This window comes from Barbus barbus, assembly GCF_936440315.1.
Source record: "Barbus barbus genome assembly, chromosome: 46".
Classification (NCBI taxonomy): domain Eukaryota; kingdom Metazoa; phylum Chordata; class Actinopteri; order Cypriniformes; family Cyprinidae; genus Barbus; species Barbus barbus.
Genome location: NC_136724.1, coordinates 19645541 through 19667541, shown reverse-complemented (window position 1 = coordinate 19667541; position 22001 = coordinate 19645541). Strand labels below are relative to the sequence as shown.

At 36.4% G+C, this 22001-nt stretch overlaps 1 protein-coding gene across 1 annotated transcript in view; it reads right to left on the bottom strand.

Annotated features, from left to right (window-relative positions):
- Positions 1–736: 736 nt before the first annotated feature.
- The window catches only part of cnbd1 (cyclic nucleotide binding domain containing 1), a 46404-nt gene continuing 25139 nt past the window's right edge, over positions 737–22001 (bottom strand). The window contains exons 8-13 of the mRNA XM_079409796.1: positions 21502–21634; positions 8558–8664; positions 8286–8436; positions 8011–8078; positions 7208–7267; positions 737–2537 (exon numbers count right to left, since the gene is read on the bottom strand). Of these exons, the coding sequence (XP_079265922.1) occupies positions 2424–2537; positions 7208–7267; positions 8011–8078; positions 8286–8436; positions 8558–8664; positions 21502–21634 (633 nt within the window). The 3' untranslated portion in view covers positions 737–2423. The remainder of the gene's footprint in view (positions 2538–7207; positions 7268–8010; positions 8079–8285; positions 8437–8557; positions 8665–21501; positions 21635–22001) is intronic.

Genomic DNA, 22001 nt, shown 5'->3' with positions numbered 1-22001 from the left:
TTGGATGCGATTAATCGTTTGACAGCTATAGTATTATTATAGCTTTTTGAATATATACTATGGCAATGCCATGTTTCTGAAGATTTACCATGATAGTTCCATGGTGTTTTGGATAAATACAATGGCAATGCCGTTTTTTAGGGTTTGACAATGGCTTTTTGGAGATAAACTATGGAAATATTATGTTTTAGAAGATTTACCATGGTATTACTTACTCCAAGTTTAAATAAATTACTATGTACCATACCACAGTTTTGGGCATGATACTATGGAAATGCCATGGTTTTTGGACATGTCCCACAGTAATACATGTTTTTTATATATATTTACAATTAGTACCATAGGTACCATCCCTTACAAAAATGGTGACAGTAATACCATAATGTATTCCAAGGTAAGTTCAAAACTACCATTGTACTGCTACTGCGAATTTTCACAAAAACAAAGGTTACATACAACGCACTTACAAAAAGTATCATGGTACTACCATTGTATTCTTGGAAGTACCTTGGATTTCCATGAGTTCCAGGTCCAAAGGAAAGGTCAGAGGTCATCTGAAGCATGTCTGCAAAAACTTGTCCATCTCCAACATCTGTTCTCTGTGGAAGTCACGTGACCTTTTCCAAACAAATGAACTAAATGGAAAAATACGCCTATTCCACCTGCCAAAATATTGCCATGAACGTTCACCTGCTAGAGTAAAACCATGACTAAAGACTTGAAACGTTAAAACATTATGAACCAGTTTTAGTGTTTATTTCGTCTGCAGGTACTTAATAAAATTAAGCAGTCAGAAACTCAAACAAGGATGATCAAAACCAATCAATCAACCACAAACATTAGTCTACACTCAGTCACCAGATTACAGAAACCCCGCAAGGTCAGTCATCTAAGGTCGGACACAATCATTTAAGGACAGACGTAGACTAAATAAGAATTTGAGCTGTTTTCCTTCAGGAAACAGAGATTAGCCATCCCCAATGGGGGCAGTTAAAGTTCCTTGAACCTAAACAGACTTAAAATATTCTAGGCTTGGAGTTTCCGTACAGATTTATTAATTTAAGGCCTGTCAGATATGAGTTGACACAAGGCAGTTGCAACAGTATTTAGCTTAAGAGCTAAATCACCAAAGTTTATAGCATGCATGCGAGACATAGCAGTCTGGTTGATACGACAATAATTTAAGAGCATTTTGTTGTCTGTACTATATATGTTGATGTTAAAAATACAGTTTCCCTTACTTAAAGCTTGTTTGCAAATATTCACCCAAGTCTGACAGCACAATATGAAACTCACTCACATGCTTAAAGAATGGCAACTGACAAGCTTATTTGCACCTTTGTAACTGATGCGACTCTGACATGAGAAGAAGTGACAAGAAGAGCACAACGCTTCATATGAAAGGCTACAGGGAGTCAGTGATGTGGCTGGATATTTGTGGATTGGTGGCCACCCACAAGTTTGATTCACCCTTGGCTGGGCTAAGCAAACGCACCTGGGGATCATCCCGTTTTGTCGATCCAAGTGGGTTTAATTGCATCCTTCTGTTTCTGTATTTTCAATCCCTCTAGATAGCTGTGCACAGAAAAACCCTGCACACTGTCAAAACCTAAATGCTTTTAAAAAGGCAGAAGGTGAAGGATTATAATGCTGTGGTGAAGGAAATAAACCCCCTTCTCCTGTGTCTCTGGAGTGGGTGTCAGCCATGGGATCCAGAACACCACTTCCAACAAAAACACAAGATAACAGTTTGGACAGGTCTACATGTCTTCCCTGGGATTCAGAAGCCTGGCTTTCTTCATGAAGGCAGCAGATATGTTCAGAAATACATCATTTAGGGTTTGCATGAGTACTCATGTTTACTAGTTGACATGTTGCGATAATGGAGAGCATGAGAGAAATGAGAGTTCTGCTTTCACTGTCATTAACTTTCATTTTAATTTTCACTTTGTACAATTCAAAATATATTTGCAAATACATATTTTTAGGAAATTTCTCTCAAATATATATTTAAAAAAACTATAAATATGTAGGCAAATATACTTTTTTTCGAAATTTATTCTAAATGCATTTGCAAATACATATTTTTCTATTTTTTAATGTCTTAAGAAATGTATTTCAGACATATTTTCCAACACATTTGATCTGAAAGTATATGAAATTTCTCACTAAATTTATTCAAACTATATTAGCAAAATATTTTTCTTTTCATTTCTTGTGATATTTATTCTAAATACATTTGCAAACATATATGGAACTATGCAAAAGTGAAAATTCTATAAAAAATGTTTTGTATTCACTAATATTTATCCATTTTATAAAGAGAAATTCTCATCCTGCTTTATGAGTTGGCAGAACTAGTCGAGTAGCAACCCCTAATATGACTGCATTTGTATATGTGTGCATGTTTATCTGTCAAAAGTTCATATGGACTTCTTGGATTTCCCAGTTCCTCCTCTTGGTCCTCTGTTAAAAGCCCATTTGCCTCTTCCTGGGTGAACACCATTATAAAACAGAGCATCAGAAAGGATCTTCCTCTGAGGGAGAGAAAAAAATATATTTTTTAAATTTTTTATCAGCATCATGATTCTATAGCTTATGTATTACACTTTCACAAAACTTTGTCCATTTTAATCCCTTTGATAAGACAAACAGTATAGTTTGTGAAATGAGGCTTGTCAATCGTATCAACGATAATTAGAAGCACTTTAAATGAACAATATTCAGGAGGAACAATGTCTAATCATCTTAAAAAGGGCTGTAATTAAATCATTTTGGTCACTGTAAGAAAAAAGCCACACTTAATCAAATACCAGAACATTTTTTGAGAATGCCACTAATGTAACCAGAAGCATGATTAACAAATCATGGAGGAAAACCAAATTTCAACTGAATTTCTGTGGTGGTCAGAACTGGTTTATTCTGTCTAGTTCTTGAACCAATGCAGCCATGTTGTTTACCTACAAAATTGCTGTCAACTAGTTCAACAAGCTCAATTGTGAACACCAGCATAATAGCAAATGACAGCCACCATGAATGGTTACAGCATAGAAAACACTATTAAAGAACATGTTTGTAAAATGTATGCCCATGAAAAATTAATACATGCTAATTTTCTCAGATCCCAACTGAAAAACAGGTCAAATACACATTTCTACTTGTGGATATCAAGTTGACATGCTACTAAGTACTCAAACAAAAACTCTAGCATCTTTTAAAAAATTTGACGCCACTAACCTGTGATTATTTCGCAATCATATGAAATAATTTCATATTCATAATCAAGTGACTATTTCATCCTCAAAAGTACTCATTATATCAATCTTGTGCATTGTGAATGCCACTTTGTTTCTGGATGAATTGGAAAAGCAAAATTATGCTCTCTTAATAATACTGGAAGTTAAATAAGTCAATTAGAATGCAACTGACTTCAATGCAATGCACAATTTTTTTGTATCTAATATGCATTAGATGGTCTTAAACTAAGGTCACACTGACTCTAAGGTGTGTTTTAGGCCATTATTGCTTTTCTGATCATTGTATGGTGCCGTTTCCCCATTATTCTCTTTTCCTTATTGTTATTTCAGCAATGAAGTCTGAATGAAGTCCAACAACAGGAGTGTTTCTATTTTTCATCAGTATAATTTGCACAGTGCCATGTGTTTAGTATCAAGCCCATAAGTCATTTTAAAAACCTCTCGTCTGACACCCCTAAATACATGACACAGATTTACAGTGTCTGCTTGAAGACAAATGAGTCCGTCCAGAGAGAGACTGTTTACAAGCCGCCAGTGTTTATACATATTTTTTACATTATCTGACTATAATAGTAGTGTTTGCTTTATGCTACATAGCCAAAAAAGGTTAAACAAAAACATGCACATATTACACAGATGGTAAACACACACTCGCCTTGCCCTAAGGAGTCTGCATGATTTATGTTCTCTATTCATTAATATATGTCTTTTGTTTTCCTACACCTCACGTTTGAGTTCATTCAGAACACTCATTCATATTTATAAACAGAGACTCCAGAGGTACTTTGTGAGCATAATCCAAGAAAGGAGAAAATTAGAAAACTTTAAAGTGAGTACAGTATAGTACAACTTTTAAAAGTCCATTAAGGTCTTGCTCAAGCAATAGCTCATGTAAAATGTAAAATCTATTGTTTACTCACCCTCATGTTGCTTGTGTATATTTAAATATATTTAAATTACATAAATTGCTGCTAAACATTCTGTGTTCGTGTAGGCTTGATTCCATTAATGCCAAACACCATTGCTTCTCACAGAACCAAATGCAATGCATTTTAATTATATTTATTCATATAGGATTTTGTTTAAAATACTGTTCAAATGTTTGGGGTAAGTAAAAAAAAAAAAAAAAAAAAACTCAGCAAGGATGCATTAAATGTAACCAAAGTGACATTTACAATGTTTCGAGTTTGTAAAAAAAATAAAAAATCTCTATTCATCAAAAAAATCCTAAAAACATTTATCACTGTTTCCAGAAAAATATTAAGTAGCACAAATGTTTTCAACATTGACGATCACAAAAAAAAAAAAGTTTCTTGATCATTAAATCCATAGTTTTGCCATGAGAGGAATAAATTAAATTTCGAAATATATTAAAATAAAATAAAATGTTAAAATATTTATCATATTAATACTATAATCCTACATTAAAATATAATTAATGTTAAAATAAAACTTTTAAATATATTGAACATATATTAACAACAGAAATATTGTAAGATTATTTCACAATATTACTTTGTTTTTTTTACTGTATTACTGTAATAAAAGTAGCCTAGAAAAGACACTTCTTTCAAAATCACTGAAAAAAAAATCTTACAGACCTCAAATGTTTTAACGATATTGTGAGTGAGAATGAGATTTGAGAGCTATGTCAAAAGATAACTGAAAAAATTACTTCAATTTCTCCTCACACAAAGTGCACTTAAAACTAAATTAATAGACCTTTTTCACCAATGTTTAGAATAACAAAGAGAGAACTTAATGACAGAATTTAGAATTTTTGTCTGAACTTTCAACTTTTTCGGTTATCAGTCCAGTAATATTTGGAATAAGTATAATCAAATTAAATTTATTCACATTACTGAAGACTTGTACCCCCTTTACACTGTAATCAGATTATTCTAGCTGCTTTTGTGTCACATACACTTTGATTAATTCAAATATGATCTTAGCAGTTCAATAATCAACCGTATTTAACCCCCCCCCCCCCCCCCCCCCCCCTCTCTCTCTAAAATAGCTTATCTGTCAGATAAACCATTAAACTGAATAATCGCTGGCAGCTGAAGACCAGCCACTATTTACATTAACCTATTTTTCCAGGCTGGTACCCTTGATGGAAGCAAACCTCACTGGGAACAGATGATACAAGCTCCAAATCACATCGCAAAAACAGTTTGAAAAATGTGTACGTGTGTTTAATAAAGGGTGTGTTTCTGTTGGCCTAGTATATGCTGTTCGTTGTGTGTAATGATGAGAGAATGAGAAGCAGGTGTGAATGCGCAAGGGGCCAAGGGTGGGGTGAGGTCACATGACTCCAGAGAGTTTAGAAAGCCTGGATCTCATACAAAATCAGTGGAGTATGTACAGTACCATATGGAAGATACAAAGAATGGCTGCATCCTAAATCACATTCCATCTGTCCAAAAACATGAGATTTGGATTAGTATGTGCCAAATCATGGAGAAATATGAAAATGGTATGCTACCTGGATGACATATCATTGTGGTGTGAATCCTTTTTTGGACTAATATTGCCCACAAACCCTTGCACTACACCAACACGTCCTTTGTTTTCAACCAAGGTGCTGATACTGATGCAAAAAAACGCTATAACAACTACAGAATGATTTAAAAGTTATGAACCAGACTAACTGGCCTAAGCCAACCATCCAAACTCTAATAGTACTTCAGGTACACAGTATGTGAATTAGGATGCAGTCTGGCTCTCATGCAGAACCAGTCAAGGAGCATTTTCCACATGGGATATAAAGGTAATGACATTATACAGCGACACGAAGACACATTATTATGTGACACTGCAGCCTGTCAAGCACATAACCATAACTATAAAGCTACACCTGAACAAGTGCTCCCGATGGCACATACTGTGAGCGATACAGGCACATCTGAAAAACATTTATAGTGAGCTCTTCTGAGGATCACAGGGAAATGTTTACACACAAGCACAAAGCGCCAGTCTCTTCTTTTTATAAGCGCTGGGAGCTCCATACAGGACCACACACACTTAAGATCTGCACTAGATCTGCTTGCCAGAGAGGAATTTTTGAGTGTCACGATTAACGATATAGAACAGTTTTTCATTTATTTTGCAGCGGAAATGACTGTTTATATAGTAAATAACCACTTTGTAAGGCCTATTTTGGGATAATCTGATGAATTAAATACTTTACAGCTGACAGGTACTTCATCTCATTTAATTACCTTCTATTTTTTAATTGTAACTGGACGGATGCAAACCAAAAAATACAATTATTAATAACAAATGAATGACAGGTCTGGCATTAGTGCAAAAACAGATTCAAATTATGTAATACTTGCAACAACTATGCAAACTACCATATAAAATGGATAGTTTTAATTTGAAATGTATTAATTTGGCATCTCAGCATCATGTTATACACCTTAATAACAAGTTTTACTTCTCTTGACTTGTGTCTTAGTTTTTGTTTTCGTACATGTTTTTTTTATGCTGTCATGTGTACATAAAGAAGTCCTGCTCATTTTTGCTGTGTGAAAATGCCTACCAAGTTATAAAGACATAGCAAAATCTCTACTGTATATACCGTCAAAATGTGCAGAGGATAGAGCCAGTCTGGGAAGTGTTTTTACCAAAGAGAACTGGACTATAACATATCAGAGCATGTGGGTGCTATCATGCTTGGCAAACTGGCATGTGAACACAGAGTCTGGAGTCTCTGAGAACAAAGTCAAAGTTGAACGGGTGGCTGGGAGTAAGAACAGCTTACGCATCTCATGAACTCACTGCTTGATTTCTTTTTCTTTTCTTTTTTTTTGGAGAGTGTTCCAGAAGGGTTTGGCACTATAATTCACTCTGTTGGTCATTCTCCACGGACAACACACACCCAGAAGGAGGACACACAACATATTATGGGTTAAAGGGTCAGAAAGAAAGAAGAATGAGAGAACAACCTTCTCAAGTTCCCATTTCTTCATCCTCTCCTGTGTCAGGAACTCCTTCAAGACTTCCTCCTGCACAAAGAAAAACAGACATGTGAAACAAAAGCAGCAAACAGTCCTCAAGGTGAAACAACCTTGTGTCTGCAACTTGCATTTTATGGACCAAGCTGGAAGAACATTTCATTTCCCAGAAAGCTCTAACACTGCAGTTTATTTTTAATGAGCCCATTGTGTTGTTGTGTTGGACTAACAAAATTACTGTGTTGTGTGACTATGTTCAATTCCTTTTAGGGATATTAAAATAACCAATATTAAAATTCTGGCTAGCCAGAAAACAATATATCTATATACACTTATTTTTGCTAAAAAAAAAATAATTCAATAAATTGAAATATATTATACATTAAATATTATTCATAATTAAATAAATATTTTCATATTTTTTATATTATTTGATTAACATTATTTTATTATCTATAACAATAAAACAAATAACAATAATAATAATGAAAATAAAATAAAATAGTTATTACTATTCATATTTCCAATTTCCAATAAAAATATATGTGTAATATCAGCTGTTAACTGATATGGTACTGATATAATGCATCCCTAAATTATCAATTGTTTTAATTATTGTTTAATGATAATAATAACAATAATAATAATTATTATTATTATTATTAAAATAATAATAATAATAGGTATTGTTATTGATATCATCATCATCATCATTATTATTATTATTATTAAATTCTTTGCTCAACGCTGCTCATAAAGGTCTTTCAAACATTGAAGTTTTCCTTTTATCTTACCTCATTGAGATTTCCACACATTGGGTGAGCAGTTTGCAGTATAAGAGAAGTGGTCACTGAGTCCAGTCCTGTGCATGGGTTTAAAAAAAAAATCTCATTCAGATACACAGCAGAATACAAAACAAATGCTTTAAATGAGCTGGACACTCAGTGTGTGTTATATGTGAGTATGTGTGTTCATGTAAGGTCAGTCTAAAGCTATTACCTCTTGAGGTGTAATGTCATGGTGATCCTGCTCTGTGCAGGTAGTAAGCAGTAAAGTGTAAGCGTCTGACCTTTAAGGCATTCTGGTTGAATGATTCCACCATGAACTTCTGTGGCAGTGATAACAGTACAAGGGGACGGCTGGTTCAGTAGGATGCTGACCTCTCCAAACGACTGCTTTGGACCCAGCTTACCAACCATCACAAATCTGATCCTGCAGCCCTGCAATTCACAAACACTAAACACTATCTACACTACCATTTCTGACAAATAAAAAAGCAGTAAAATAAGAATATGTACGCTCTGACATTTCTTTTCAACGTATGATTGCTTGTCCTGATACCTTCTTGTCAACAGGTTTTATCAATGATCCCACATCCTGAAGGATGTTACATTCGCCACGTCCAATGAAGGCCACAAATGGACAGATCTTTCCCTCCTTCACCAACACTGTAAATACAGGTTTAAGAATTGGATTAGGAAGGAAACTGAAAACTGAAATTACCATTAAAACTGCAACCAACATTACTTTCACATACTGTATGTACAGTACACTGCCATTCAAATATTTAGGGTTGTTAAAATTTGTAAAAATGTTTTTGAAAGAAGTGAGGGAAAAAAGGTGTAAAAACATTAATAATTTGAAATGTTATTACACTTTTAAAAACTATTTAGAATTTTAATATTTTAAAATGTAATTTATTCCCACAATGGAAAAGCAAAATTGTCAGTAGTTTGTTTGTGAAAATTGTAATACATTATGTTTGGATTCTTTGATTAACAGAAAGTTCAAAAGAACAGCATTATGTCAAATAAAAATAATATTATAAAGTATTTCATTTCTTCCAAAAAAAAATTCAAACTTTTAAACAGCATTGTAGATGTGAAAAAGAAGGATTGTATTATAAAGTATCTTACTTAATTACTGGATTGAACCAAAATCAATATTTATAGAAAACCAAAAATAAAGATAAAATAATAAATATCAAGTCAAGTCAAGTCAAGTCGAGCTTTATTGTCATTCCGCTACATGTGGGGACATACAGTGGAACGAAATGTCGTGCCTTGCAGGACCGCGGTGCTACATAAATACAGACACACAACAATGAAGTAAAAAACACTATAAACCTATACACAACTAACTTACTGACAGATTTTAACTATAAGTATACTATATATAAATATTTACCCTATACAAATTAAAAAAAATAAAAGATAAAAAATACTAACTATACAAATGCTTAACATAAATACTGTACATGTGCAAAGAGAAACATTTTGAGTCAAGCAGCTGGTTGGGGAACAGTGCAGGATGATTTGTAGTGCATGAGCATGTAAACATACATATATTGCTGAGTCTTTTGTGGGATTGTGTACACGCAGCAGTGTGTGTAAAGTGTCTAGTGCACATAGAGGAGAGTGTGTTACTACAGGTGGTTTGTACAGGCCCACTCACCTGTGTGTAGCACACTTCGAATTGCAAAAAAAAGTTTCATACAGTTTTTTTCTTTGGTGTGGTAAGGTTGGGGGGTGGTCCATGTTTCAGGAGGTAGGGGTTTGCATGGGGTTTCAGAGGAAGGCGGGGTGATTTGAGATCAGGGCTCTCACAGCCTGGGGGAAAAAGCTGTTGAGCAGTCTGGCGGAGTGGGCTCTGATGCGTCGGTACTGTCTTCCTGATGGTAGGAGCTGGAAGCGACTGTGGGAGGGATGGGTGGAGTCCTTCACGATGCTGTTGGTTTTTCTGGAGCATCGTGTAAGGAAAATGTCCAGGATGGAGGGAAGAGGGGCAACGATGATCTTTGCAGCTGTGTTCACTGTCCGCTGGAGTGTCTTGCGGTCAGCAGCACTGCAGTTCCCATACCAGACAATGATGCAGCTGGTCAGCACACTCTCAATGGTGCCCCTGTAGAATGTGGTGAGGATGGGTAGAGGGAGACTTGCTCTTTTCAGCAGGCGGAGAAAGTGTAGGCGCTGTTGTGACTTTTTGGAGAGTGACATGGTGTTGGTGGTCCAGGTGAGATCCTCTGTGATGTGTACCCCCAGGAATTTAGTGCTGCTGACTCTCTCCACAGTCGAGCTGTCGATGGTCAGTGGGGGGTGGTCAACGGAGTTTCTCCTGAAGTCTATTACAACCTCCTTTGTCTTCCCCACATTGAGGGACAGGTTGTTTGTGCCACACCATTCAGCCAGCTGTGCCACTTCCTCTCTGTAGTGCGTTTCATCGTTGTTGCTGATGAGACCTAACACTGTTGTGTCATCAGCAAACTTGATGATGTGGTTGGAGCTGAACTTGGCAGTGCAGTTGTGGGTCAGCAGCGTGAAGAGCAGCGGGCTGAGCACACAGCCTTGTGGGGCACCTGTGCTCAGTGTGGTAGTGCTCGAGGTGTTGTAGCCGACACGGACTGACTGAGGTCTTCTGGTTAGAAAGTCCAGGATCCAATTACAAAGGGAGTTGTTAAGGCCCAGCAGGTTTAGTTTATTTATGAGCTGTTGTGGGATTATTGTGTTGAATGCCGAGCTGAAGTCAATGAACAGCATTCTAACATAGGAGTCTTTATTTTCTAGGTGGGTAAGAGCCAGGTGGAGGGTGGAGGGTGGAGGAAACTGCATCGTCCGTAGAGCGGTTTGGACGGTATGCAAACTGGAGCGGGTCGAGTGTGTTGGGGAGGCTGGTTTTGATGTTGTGCATGACTAGCCTCTCAAAGCACTTCATCATGATTGCAGTCAGTGCTATGGGACGGTAGTCTTTTGGCCAGGACACAGGGGATTTCACAGGTGATTTCTTTGAAATATTGAATGGTGATAACTGTATGCTATTTGGTGAAATAAACATACAATATAATGAGATTAATAATAATAATATTAATAAAACTTATTTACATGCAATTCCTTTTGTGTGTAGAAATCAGTACACTAATATTTCATTCCAAACTCTGTTTATATAAATCAATGTTTCAATTGTTTGTCGCTCATTGCATCAGGTGGCACGCAAAAGCAAGGCATTCCCCGCCATAATAAATGCATCTGCATGTAGACCAGAAGTGACCCAGGCAGGAGAGAATGAGAAAAAAAGATGTGGACTGTTTACGACAAAAGTAATCTATGTTTTGGCAGCAGCCCCAAAAGCGGTGGATTATTTCTTATTGTGACAAACCTGAGGTTGGTTTGTGGAGTTGAGGATTAAATTGATTTACAGTGAGCCTTTAACATCAGGGGGAAACACTGTATATCAGCCTTGACAGGTAAATCCCATCTCTGTGAAGCAGCGAGCGGGACAAGCAGAGTCCATTTGTCTGGCCGGTGACAGAAGCCAGGCCTCCACTTCAGAAGAGTTAGAGGCAAGAGGAAGCAGTGTTTCAAAAGCCAGTTTTAATCTCATCTCTCACACTCTCCCTCTTTTTGGAGCAAAACTGTTGTTACTATATTATTCGCCTGCTCCGCATGTCTTCGCAAGCCATTTAAAAGCAAATGTCTGGATCACTTGGGAAATCACAGTAGGCTCTGGTACACGTCGTTTGTCTTCTTAGATGAACACGCCGCAGTCACGCCTCCTCCCACAGGGCATTAACATCCAGAGTTCTGCATTTCTGTACTGCACAACACAATTAGAGTCGTGGGACAGCATCAAAATGTTACTCTCATGTAACGATACTCTTCCAACGGTAGATTTTCAATAGAAATATTACTTTAAAAATCCCATAGTGATTAGAACCAAAATATAGAATTTTAATAAAAACAATGCAAATTGTTTAACGGCCTGTGAGAACTATTCATAGTGTTTGTTTTTTCTTAGTTCACTATCAATGGCCCATATAGCCTGTGAATTCATTGACTGTTTACTATGCATCAGATCTACAATCCAGTTCTATGCATTTTCTATGCAAGTCCCCCTTCAGCCACTAATTTTATCCCTTAAAACTCATGTTTGACAAATCTTTGGCAGGGTTTCTGCAGGTTTTATGAAGGTACATTTAATTTAAAAAATACTTTTCAAGACTTTTTAAGACTAAGTGAAGAAATTTTAAGGAATAGATGAATATATTACATACATACAGTAAACTGCCGTTGAAAGATTTGGGCTTAAGATTTTTAAAATGTCTTTGAAAGAAAAGAAGAAAATTATTTTCAATTTTAAAATGTAATTTAAAATGTAATTTATTCCTGGGTCCCACTTTATATTAGGTGGCCTTAACTACTGTGTACTTACATGTAAATTAATAATTTGGTACAATGCACTTATTGTGTACATACATGTTTTTAAATTGTACTAATACTTTTAAAAATACCTACATCTATTTACATCCGTAATTAATTTCTATAATTACATAGTTGGCCCATCCTTTACACCTTAACCCACCCTTAAACCGACCCATACCACCAAACCTGCCCCTAACCTTACCCGTATCCCACCTCAATAGCAGCAGAAGTGTTTTGCAATACAATATGACCACAATAAGTACATTGTACTTATTTTTTGATGCAAGTACATAGTAGTTAAGGCCACCTAATATAAAGTGTGATCTATTCCTGTGATATCAACACTAAATTTTCAGCAGTTTGTTTGCACAAATTTTTTTTTTTATTTTCAGGATTCTTCGATAAATAGAAAGTAAGAAAAAAAAACATTATTTATAATAAAAATAACATATTTAATACATTAATTTCTTTTTAAAAATAGAATGGAACACAATACGTCAATATGATCTCTAAATGTAAATGTCTTGCATAAGCAAAAGCAAAAACTTCCAAAAGATACCCATTATTTTATTTATTTTTTACAACAAAAAAAAAAGAGATAAATTATACGGCTTAAATCGTTCTGTTCCCAAACACTAAAATATGGAAAATGGAAATTGCAAAAAACTGCTGTTCTTGTTCAGTAATTAATTTATCCTGTTTTCCAGTGCAAAATATTTAAAGACTCTTAAATAAAGATACAATTAATGAAAAGGTGACATAAAATAAGTGTTTTATAAGAAACTGATGTGAGTTTATGATTAAAACAAGAAAATATCTACCAATGAGCTAAGAAAGTCAACTTGATCCAAAGAGAAAACAAGTTTTTATTCCCCACTGGCAGATATTTTCTCTTGTTTTAAACAAACTCACTTAATTTTGTACAATTTCATATGTTCAGTTTGCATCTCAAGTAGCTGCACCTTGATTTAAGGATGTTTACATATTTGCATTGGAAAACAAAAAAATCTTCATGTATACCTTATGAATTTAAGACTTTCTATTCTTATAAGATATTTTTAGGCCTTAATTTGTGGAAGGGCGCTTTACGCTTTTAAGACTTACAGAACCCCTGGATAATCAGAATGATGCATTTAAATGTTTATTTCCTGTGAAAATTCCTTCTTACCTTATAGTGGCTTGAATATAACTCTACTCTCTTATCTCATTTAGTACATGCAGAACCACGAATATGCAAACTAGTCCCGCCTACCATCAATCACCTGCTCCACTTTCACACTCTTAAATGAAGTAGGAAACACTTCACAATGACAAGTGCCAATATCGGATTACTTCAGCCATATATGTTAGAACCAGAAACTGAATCTAAAGAAGAAGAGGAAGAACGAATAATACAGGGTTGAGTACAAGTCTGTGTATCAGAATGGTAATGCACATGAACGAGACGTCTGCAATGGAATGGGGAGAAAAAAATGCAAGGTCTTGAGATATGTTTTTTAAAAGATGAACTTATTTTAACTTAGAAGTCATTGTTTGAGACGCTGCAAAAGACTGGAGAGGGAAGCACAATGGTTAAAGATGTCCATCTAGCAAGTTTACATGGAAAAGAAAAATGGAAAAGTAGCAAAGTGGAATGAAAATAAATCATTGTGTGTGAATCAGCCCTAAAAGTATAGGGAAAACATATATATACAAACTACTATCAAAAATTCATTAAGGCACTGAAGACTTGAGTAATGACTGCTGAAAATTCAGTTTTGCATCACGTGAATAAACTACATTTTAAAATATATTCAAATAGAAAACAGATATTGTTTTTATTGTAGTTTTTACACCCTATGATTAAAGCTGAAGCCAATGGCAGAAGATCTCAATTAAAGAAAGAAATGAATTTGTGTTCTGGGTGGTTAAATGTTTTTTTTTTTTTTTTTTTTTTTTTTTTTTTTTTTTTTTTTTTTTTTTTTTTTGGCCTGTCAGTAACACAGATAACACATGACAGTACGTATGTGTAGTTATGCTATCATCATTCACAGCCTTTTTTTTTTTTTTTTTTTTTATATTATTTATTTTTTATTAATTAATTAAATTTTATATACCCTTTTATTTAACCATACTATGACCGACAAGACCAGGGGACAGAGGAAACAAGAGAGAGAAAAAAAAAAAAAAAAAAAAAAAAAAAAAAAAAAAATTATAATAATAATAATAATAAAAAAAAAATAATAATTATAATTATAATGATAATAATAAAAATAATAATAATAATAAAAAAAAAAATAAAATAAAAAAAAAAAAAAAATTATGGATAAAGTCAACAGAGAAGGGGGAGAGAGAGAGAGGAAAAAACAAGACAAAAAAAAAACAAAAAAAAAAAACAGACAATTTGCTTCGATACCTGCTGACAAAAAGAGAAAACAACAGAAGACACAACATCAGAGAAACTGCAGCAACAACCAACATCTGTATGAATCACAATAAATTCTAAATGTTAAATGTTATTGAGCAACACGCATAACTAATATTACAAAATAAGTTTTGAAGCAACAGCAGATCAGAACAATGTGTGTCAGTGAGCACCCGTTTTTACACCAATGTGAATGCTTGAGTGTACACCTGTGTGTGTGAGCGCGCTTGTGTTCATAAGGTTCCTCCATGTAAATGTTTAATAGTGTGTGTGTGGGGAACAACAGCCCCATCCCGCAAGGCATGAAGCAGGCATGGAAGAGACCCAGGCCCCAAACATCCGGAGGCCCCCCAGGGCACGGGACCCCCAGGGGAACCACCGCAGGGACAACTGCGGCCCCCACCCAGAAAAGGGCAGAGGAGAGCCCGAAGGTGGGACATCCGACAGCCACAGTGTAGACACCCCAGGGTGCCGTGGCGGCAAGCCCGCAGGCTCCGCCGGCAGCCGACCACACCAGGGCAGACCGAGCCCTGGGCCCGGAGATCCAAGGGCCCCCCACCCCCCAACCGGGGCCCAGCAAGGCCAGTAGGGCCAGGCCCCGCCAAGCGACCGCCGAGAGTGGGCCAGCGCTCACCCGAGCATCCTACCCCGGCGCGAGAAACCACCAATGCACCGGCGGCATCCTCCACCGGCAGGGCATGGTGGTGGGGTGGGGGTCGACTGAGATGATGAGTGAGGTGGAGTCTAAGGCCCGACCTGACACATAGACGTAGACGAACAAGCACACATATACACAAGCATACGTTCCCACCCTCAAGCACGCAACGAATATTCTCACCCTCGCCCCACATGTAGACACACAAAAATGGACATGGTACCCACACTCACACTCCCTATATGCACTCTATACTCCTAGATCCAGGCACCACCACCCCCAGAGGGGTAATCAGCGCCCGATCCCGGAGCTGAACCCCCTTCGCTCTGGCGTGGGGACAGGAAGACCACCCCGGTCCCCGCAGCAGCAGAGAAGACCACCAGCCCAGACCCCGACCGGGCGGCCAGCTCATCCTCGCAGCCCCCGGCCCCGGACAGAGAACAGAGAACAGGGGTGTGAGAAAAAAAAAAAAGACCCCATGCTTCACCTCACCCGCTCAAATGTAGTGTTGGTGTGTGTTGTTCTAAGGTGCTTTAAAACAGGGGTGCTTTAAAACAGGGGAGGGGCACCCTCCACAAGCTTGTGTCAGCTCGTCCCCTCCCTAGAGCCCTCAATGTCTATGTGCAACTTAAAATTGATTAAATGTTGGTTGGTTGGTTGGTTGGTTGGGTGGTTAAATGTTACCATAAACATTGACGCCATATTCTGTCTGGCTGGGTGGGCCAAACGGTAACAGATCAGTAAACTTCTGCTCAGATAATCAAAAACAGTCATGCTGGACTGGATATTTGGACTGCAAGTCCAGCCATGGAACATGATAGAAATTAAGATGGCTCGAAAAACCTGGACCAGACTGGATTCATAGCTTAGGGGTGGCAGTCCAGGCCAGAGTGAATGAGAACAGGACAGCTGTGGACGCGGGGTGACTCAGGCCAGCGCTGGAGACAACAGGCTTTTGTTTGGCATAATCCTGCTGGAGAACAGAAGATATTTGAGTTTACAGCTCGTGTCTCTGGAGGAGCAAACTGAGACATCTTGAGTAGCCCACAGACTGGTGAACTAATGGAGCAGGGACTTCACTTCTGATCTTCAGTGACATGTTTGGAGAAATAGAAAAAGACTGGAGAAGGAGGGAGAATGACAACTGAGACCTTTCTTACAATGCGCCAAAATCAGATGATGCAACTGTAATTAGTGTAGAGATGCATCAACAAACATCTGTTCACACTGTACCCATCATGCCCATTAAATGTTCCTCTCTGGATCATCTATAATGACCTCTTTACATACTGTGGTGCCCTAATATGACTCAAAATGATTCACACTATTTTATTAACTTGTTTCCAGAAAAATATGTTAATATCTTTAAAACGAGACATATTTCCTATACAGAAAAAAATGATGTACGATGACAAATAATTCTGAACAATATAATAAATTTTATATAGTTTTTATATAAATGTATTACGCAGCAATGCATGCATATGTATTAATTTTATCATAAAAAAGAATTGAATACTTTTATTCAGCAAAAACACATGACAGTAAAGGCATTTAAAATGTTACAAAAGATTTCTATTTCAAATAAATGCTGTTTCTATTTTTCAAAAAATCCTGAAAAATGTATTGTTTCCAGAAATATATTAAGCAGCAAAAGGATCATGTGACACTGAAGACTGGAGTAATGATGCTGAAAATTATATTTTATAATATATTTAAATATATGAAGCTATTTTAAGTTGTAATAATATTTTATAATATTACAGTTTTTAACTTAATAAAAAATGTCTTGGTGCGTAATGGAAAGGAGAGTGTTAATGGTTTGAAGTTTACAGCTAAGGACAGCCGAAGGGAAGTGCAGTGGTCTCTGGATCAAGGCTGCTGGGTTATGCATCACGGTCAGGAGGAAGTTCAAATGAGGACCTTGGCTTTGGTGAGGCAGGGCGGTCACGGGTTGTTAGGAGGTCAAGTTTGGTCTGTAAGAAGTCATACAAAGGGAAAAGCCATCAGGATTTTCCTCTTCTTACTAATCTCCGAATTGGGACTGGAGCTAACACTCAATGAACTCAATCTTCACATGAGTTATCGTCATTCTCACACCTGTTAGTCGTGTTCACATGTTGTGCTACTATCCAAGGTCCTGAACAGTGTGCAATGTAAGCATAGTAGGCATGACTTCACAATACGCCATCACCTCCAAACACACACATGCTGGGTTTCCATGTTTTATGGGGAAATTCCATGAGCGTAAAGGTTTTTATACTGTACAAACACTGTATTTTCTATCCACTTACACTAACCCTAAACCTACCCATCACACAAAATTTTGCTATTTTAGATTTTCAAAAAAGATCATTCTGTATGATTTATAAGCTTATTTCCTCATGGAGACCTCACAAGGTCAAAATTTACTGGTATTACTATACTTGTGGGGGCATTTGGTCCCCATAATGTAGGAAATACCAGGACCACACACACACACACAACATCACACAAGACTCTACAAACAGTGCCTCCATTGAACTTTAAACATACCTTAATTTGTGAAATAAACTAAAAGAAATACTAAAATATTAAATATTACTAAAGAATGGCTCATACCACACAAGTGCATTGTAGTATGATGACAAATATGTTTATTTTAGGGCTATCAGTGTAACAGAATTTAGTATGTTTGATTACAAATAAATATAGAAAACTAATGCAATAAATATTAAAAAAAGATTTTAATAATATTATTCTACAAAATGTAAAACAAATAGAAAATTATTAATATTAATATAAAAATATAACAGTTTTCTGTTTTAAAATGTTTTAAAACTTGGCATGAGACAATGACGAATAATGAGGCATAAAGCAACACCCAAAAATGTCAATGTATTAAATTCTAGAGCCACTTTTTAAAGTCTGTCAATTAATTACTCATCTGCCACAACAATGTCTTTGAATTATATTCATTTTAGGCTTTTCTCAGCGAATATTGACATGCCATTATTCTCAGTTATTTTATTTAATAAATCAGCACGTATTTATTTAAGATTAATCTGTAATCAATTGACAGCCCTAGTGTATTCTATTTCCCAAAAGACTTGTTTTATGCCAACTGTCTATGATTATGACGGCTGTTGGAGGAATACAGCGTTTCCTGATGAAGTTGGTTCAAGAATAGCCACCCCTCCGCCATCTGAAATGATCAGGGCTCTCGCCCCATCCATCAGCTGTCGGCTGCACACTCAGATAAGAGCCAATCAATCTCCTCTCCCACACACCTGTCTGTCTCTCTAATCACATCTCGTTCCATAGGTCTCTCTCTCCGTCTCTCTGATAAAGAGCAGCTATGATATGAGAGCCTAACCCTCAGCCGAGCCGCATAAACTGTCAGCACTCATACATACACCAGGTTTTCATTCTGCAAAGATCGAAACACCAGCGCCGTCACATTGGGTCTCGTTTACTAATAGCTGTGCAAGTAATCAAAATGCAATATAGACTAGTGTCTGTGAATATCAAGCCACAAAAATACCATTTAAATATAAATCCTGCATGTTCTGCATGTCTGTGTTCGTTTACTACACACATACTGAAGCGCACATAACATTCACTGAATTTTCATCCTCTGCGGTCTCATTAACACACAAACATAATCTCTAGAACTGCTCTGAGAGTCACTCCATGAGCATTTACCGCTTCTTTTGAGAAAAACTATCGTCATGTCATATTCAAACAGAAACAGAAAGATTTTCACAGCAACCCGTCAAAATGTAATTTTGGCTTAACTTGAAGAAACTGTGACAGAAATATATTAATGTAATGTTATTTCATAAATTAATTATTTATGAAATCAATAAATTAGAGATGCTTTTGATTATTAAAATGTAATGAAATCATTCAAATGGAATCCAGAAAATAATGGAAAACACAGAATTTGATAAAAAGATTACATTACATATATTTTAGGGGTGTCTACTTAACACAACATATAAGATATATATATATATATTAGGGCTTTCAACGTTAACGCGTTAACGCATACGATTATTCAAAAAAATTTAACGCGTTAATATTTTTTAACTCAAATTAATCATTTGATAAGGTTTGACCCCAACTTCTTGCCGTCATCGCAGCGCGGAAGGTAATCATTGTCTGTGTCCCAATGTGCACACTATTCATCCTAAATTCTATGTGATATTAGTAATTTTCAATACTATTTAGGGCAGATAGGGTGGATATATGCACATTGGGACGCAGGGATTGTGTGATTATGAGGTGCCGGACTCGACAAAAGTGAAGCGAACGCAGAGAGAGAGAGCGAGTGTGTCCGAGAGACAGAGAGAGAGAGTGACAGTGCGTGAGAGATATGTATACTCATGTGATAAGGGTACAGCGAACCAGTATTGCCAGGGTTGCGGTTTTCCTGCACAATTGGGCTATTTTGAAAATACAGTCGTGGGAAAAAATACAGAGCCGTGGGTTGCGCTTTTTTGGGCTACTTTTATAATGTACTGCGGCCGCCCAAAGTATACACATGTGATCGCAAAAGGAAGTTAAATATTACTAACACTCGATGGTGGTTTAAATAAGTTCTGAGTAAAAGTGTACTATTAATCTCATAAATTGTCTTATGTATCATGATGCTAATGTTAGCCTCTAATGCAGCTGCAGAACAGGTCCAATTCTTCTCCATAATGCATTTTATCCTATACTTCATGTAAGGTCGCAAGAAAATGTTTTGTTGTATTTATTTAGAAATACTTTTATAATAGTTGGGTAAATGTGTACTGGGATTGAAGAGATGTGGCTTGGTAAAGGTTTTATTGCCAGTATAAAAGATGATAACAGCTGAATTAAAACAAAAGAATAATAAGGATTATGGTGGAGATGTGAAAGGTTCTGTTTCCTTAAACTAGTTTGTCATGCATTCCTTTATTTCACCACATTTACAGGTAATCAATTAATGTGATTAATCGTGATTAATCACAGTCCAGGACTGTGATTAACGCGATTACATTTTTTAATCGATTGACAGCACACATATATATATATATATATATATATATATATACTGTATATTAAATATTACATATAAAAATTAATAAGTATATTATAGATATATGTTAATTTAAAATATATAAGAGTCAGGCAATAAATCATTTAAAGAGTCAGATTTTCAAATGTGTGGTTTCGGACGACATATCTAAATTTTGAACACATGTCAGTGAACTAATCTACAAACCATTTTTGTATTTAATTGTTCACACATGTTCGAAGATCTGGTCTAGCATGGATTGATCTCACTTAAAAGTGTCTTTAAAGAAAACAGATTGACTTAAAAGCCGAAGCCTTTCATTAAAGAGGAAGATACGAATGAAGACGTATAATTGGAGGGAGGATGGAGATAATGGGATACAGCCACGGAAGAGTAGAGATTCCAGCAACTAAATAAAGATTTCAGCCATGATAGCTGATCTCCGCCCAATATCTCAGCGCAACCACAGCACACCATATGCCCGCCTGTCAGCTCCAGAACAGGAAGTGAGATTGAACAGGCTAAAAGGGTAGTCACACCAGACTTTGTGTTCAATTCAGTTCCATTCATGTCCATAAAAAAGAGAACACCTGTCTTTCCCAGCACACTAAAGCTCAACATTAGTGAAATCAGAGCTGCAAACTCAATTTGAGCAATAGTCGTTGGACACTACTGCAATGACACACACATAAACATATGCACCTAAATGAATATCTAGGCTTCAATATTTCCCAAATGAGGTGTAAAAGCAGCCGTCCTGGTAATTAAAGTCAGCTGTGCGGGTAATGGAGCAGCTTGTATTTTTCTCTAATCATATTCGAGTGCTCTCCACCCATAAACACATTTATTTAGGGGCAAACGTGTTGAGTGTCGCACTAAGTGAGGAAAACCATTATGCCGTCCAGGTGCTAAGAATCAGTTAACGGAACAAAACTAAACTAAAGTGCACGAGACGCTGCCATGAGTCATTGTGACAACACATATTCAATCAAGACACCCACTTACCTTGATTAGCAGGGAATGTTTTTAGCTGCATGCCTTCGACCAGGTGGTTGATGGAAAGCTTTGGCCAGTGAAGGTACAGCTGGCAGCCCTGGATCAAAGACGCTTTAACTTCATGGTCCTGTGCCAGGATGTCCTACAAATAACAAGAGGATATTGTCTTATTGATGGAATCACTTTAGGACACCAAGGAAAGGATGCAAAATATATTTGAACAATATTGGATTTGGCCGGTAGCAGATTGTTTTGTTTTTTGTTTCGGTTAATAGCCAGTAATTCAGAATTTAATTGTGCATATTCGTTTCCTCTGCTTTGTTTAGATGATCATTCTAGCATCTAATGCTCAGAGTTAATCCTAATATTAATAACTTATAATAATAGTAAACTATTAATATTAGGATTGGGATTGTTATAATATTACACATTAATTTTATTGTTAATAAAAAAACATTTATATTCAATATTAATCATTTAGATTATCTTATCATCTAATCCTCAGAGTT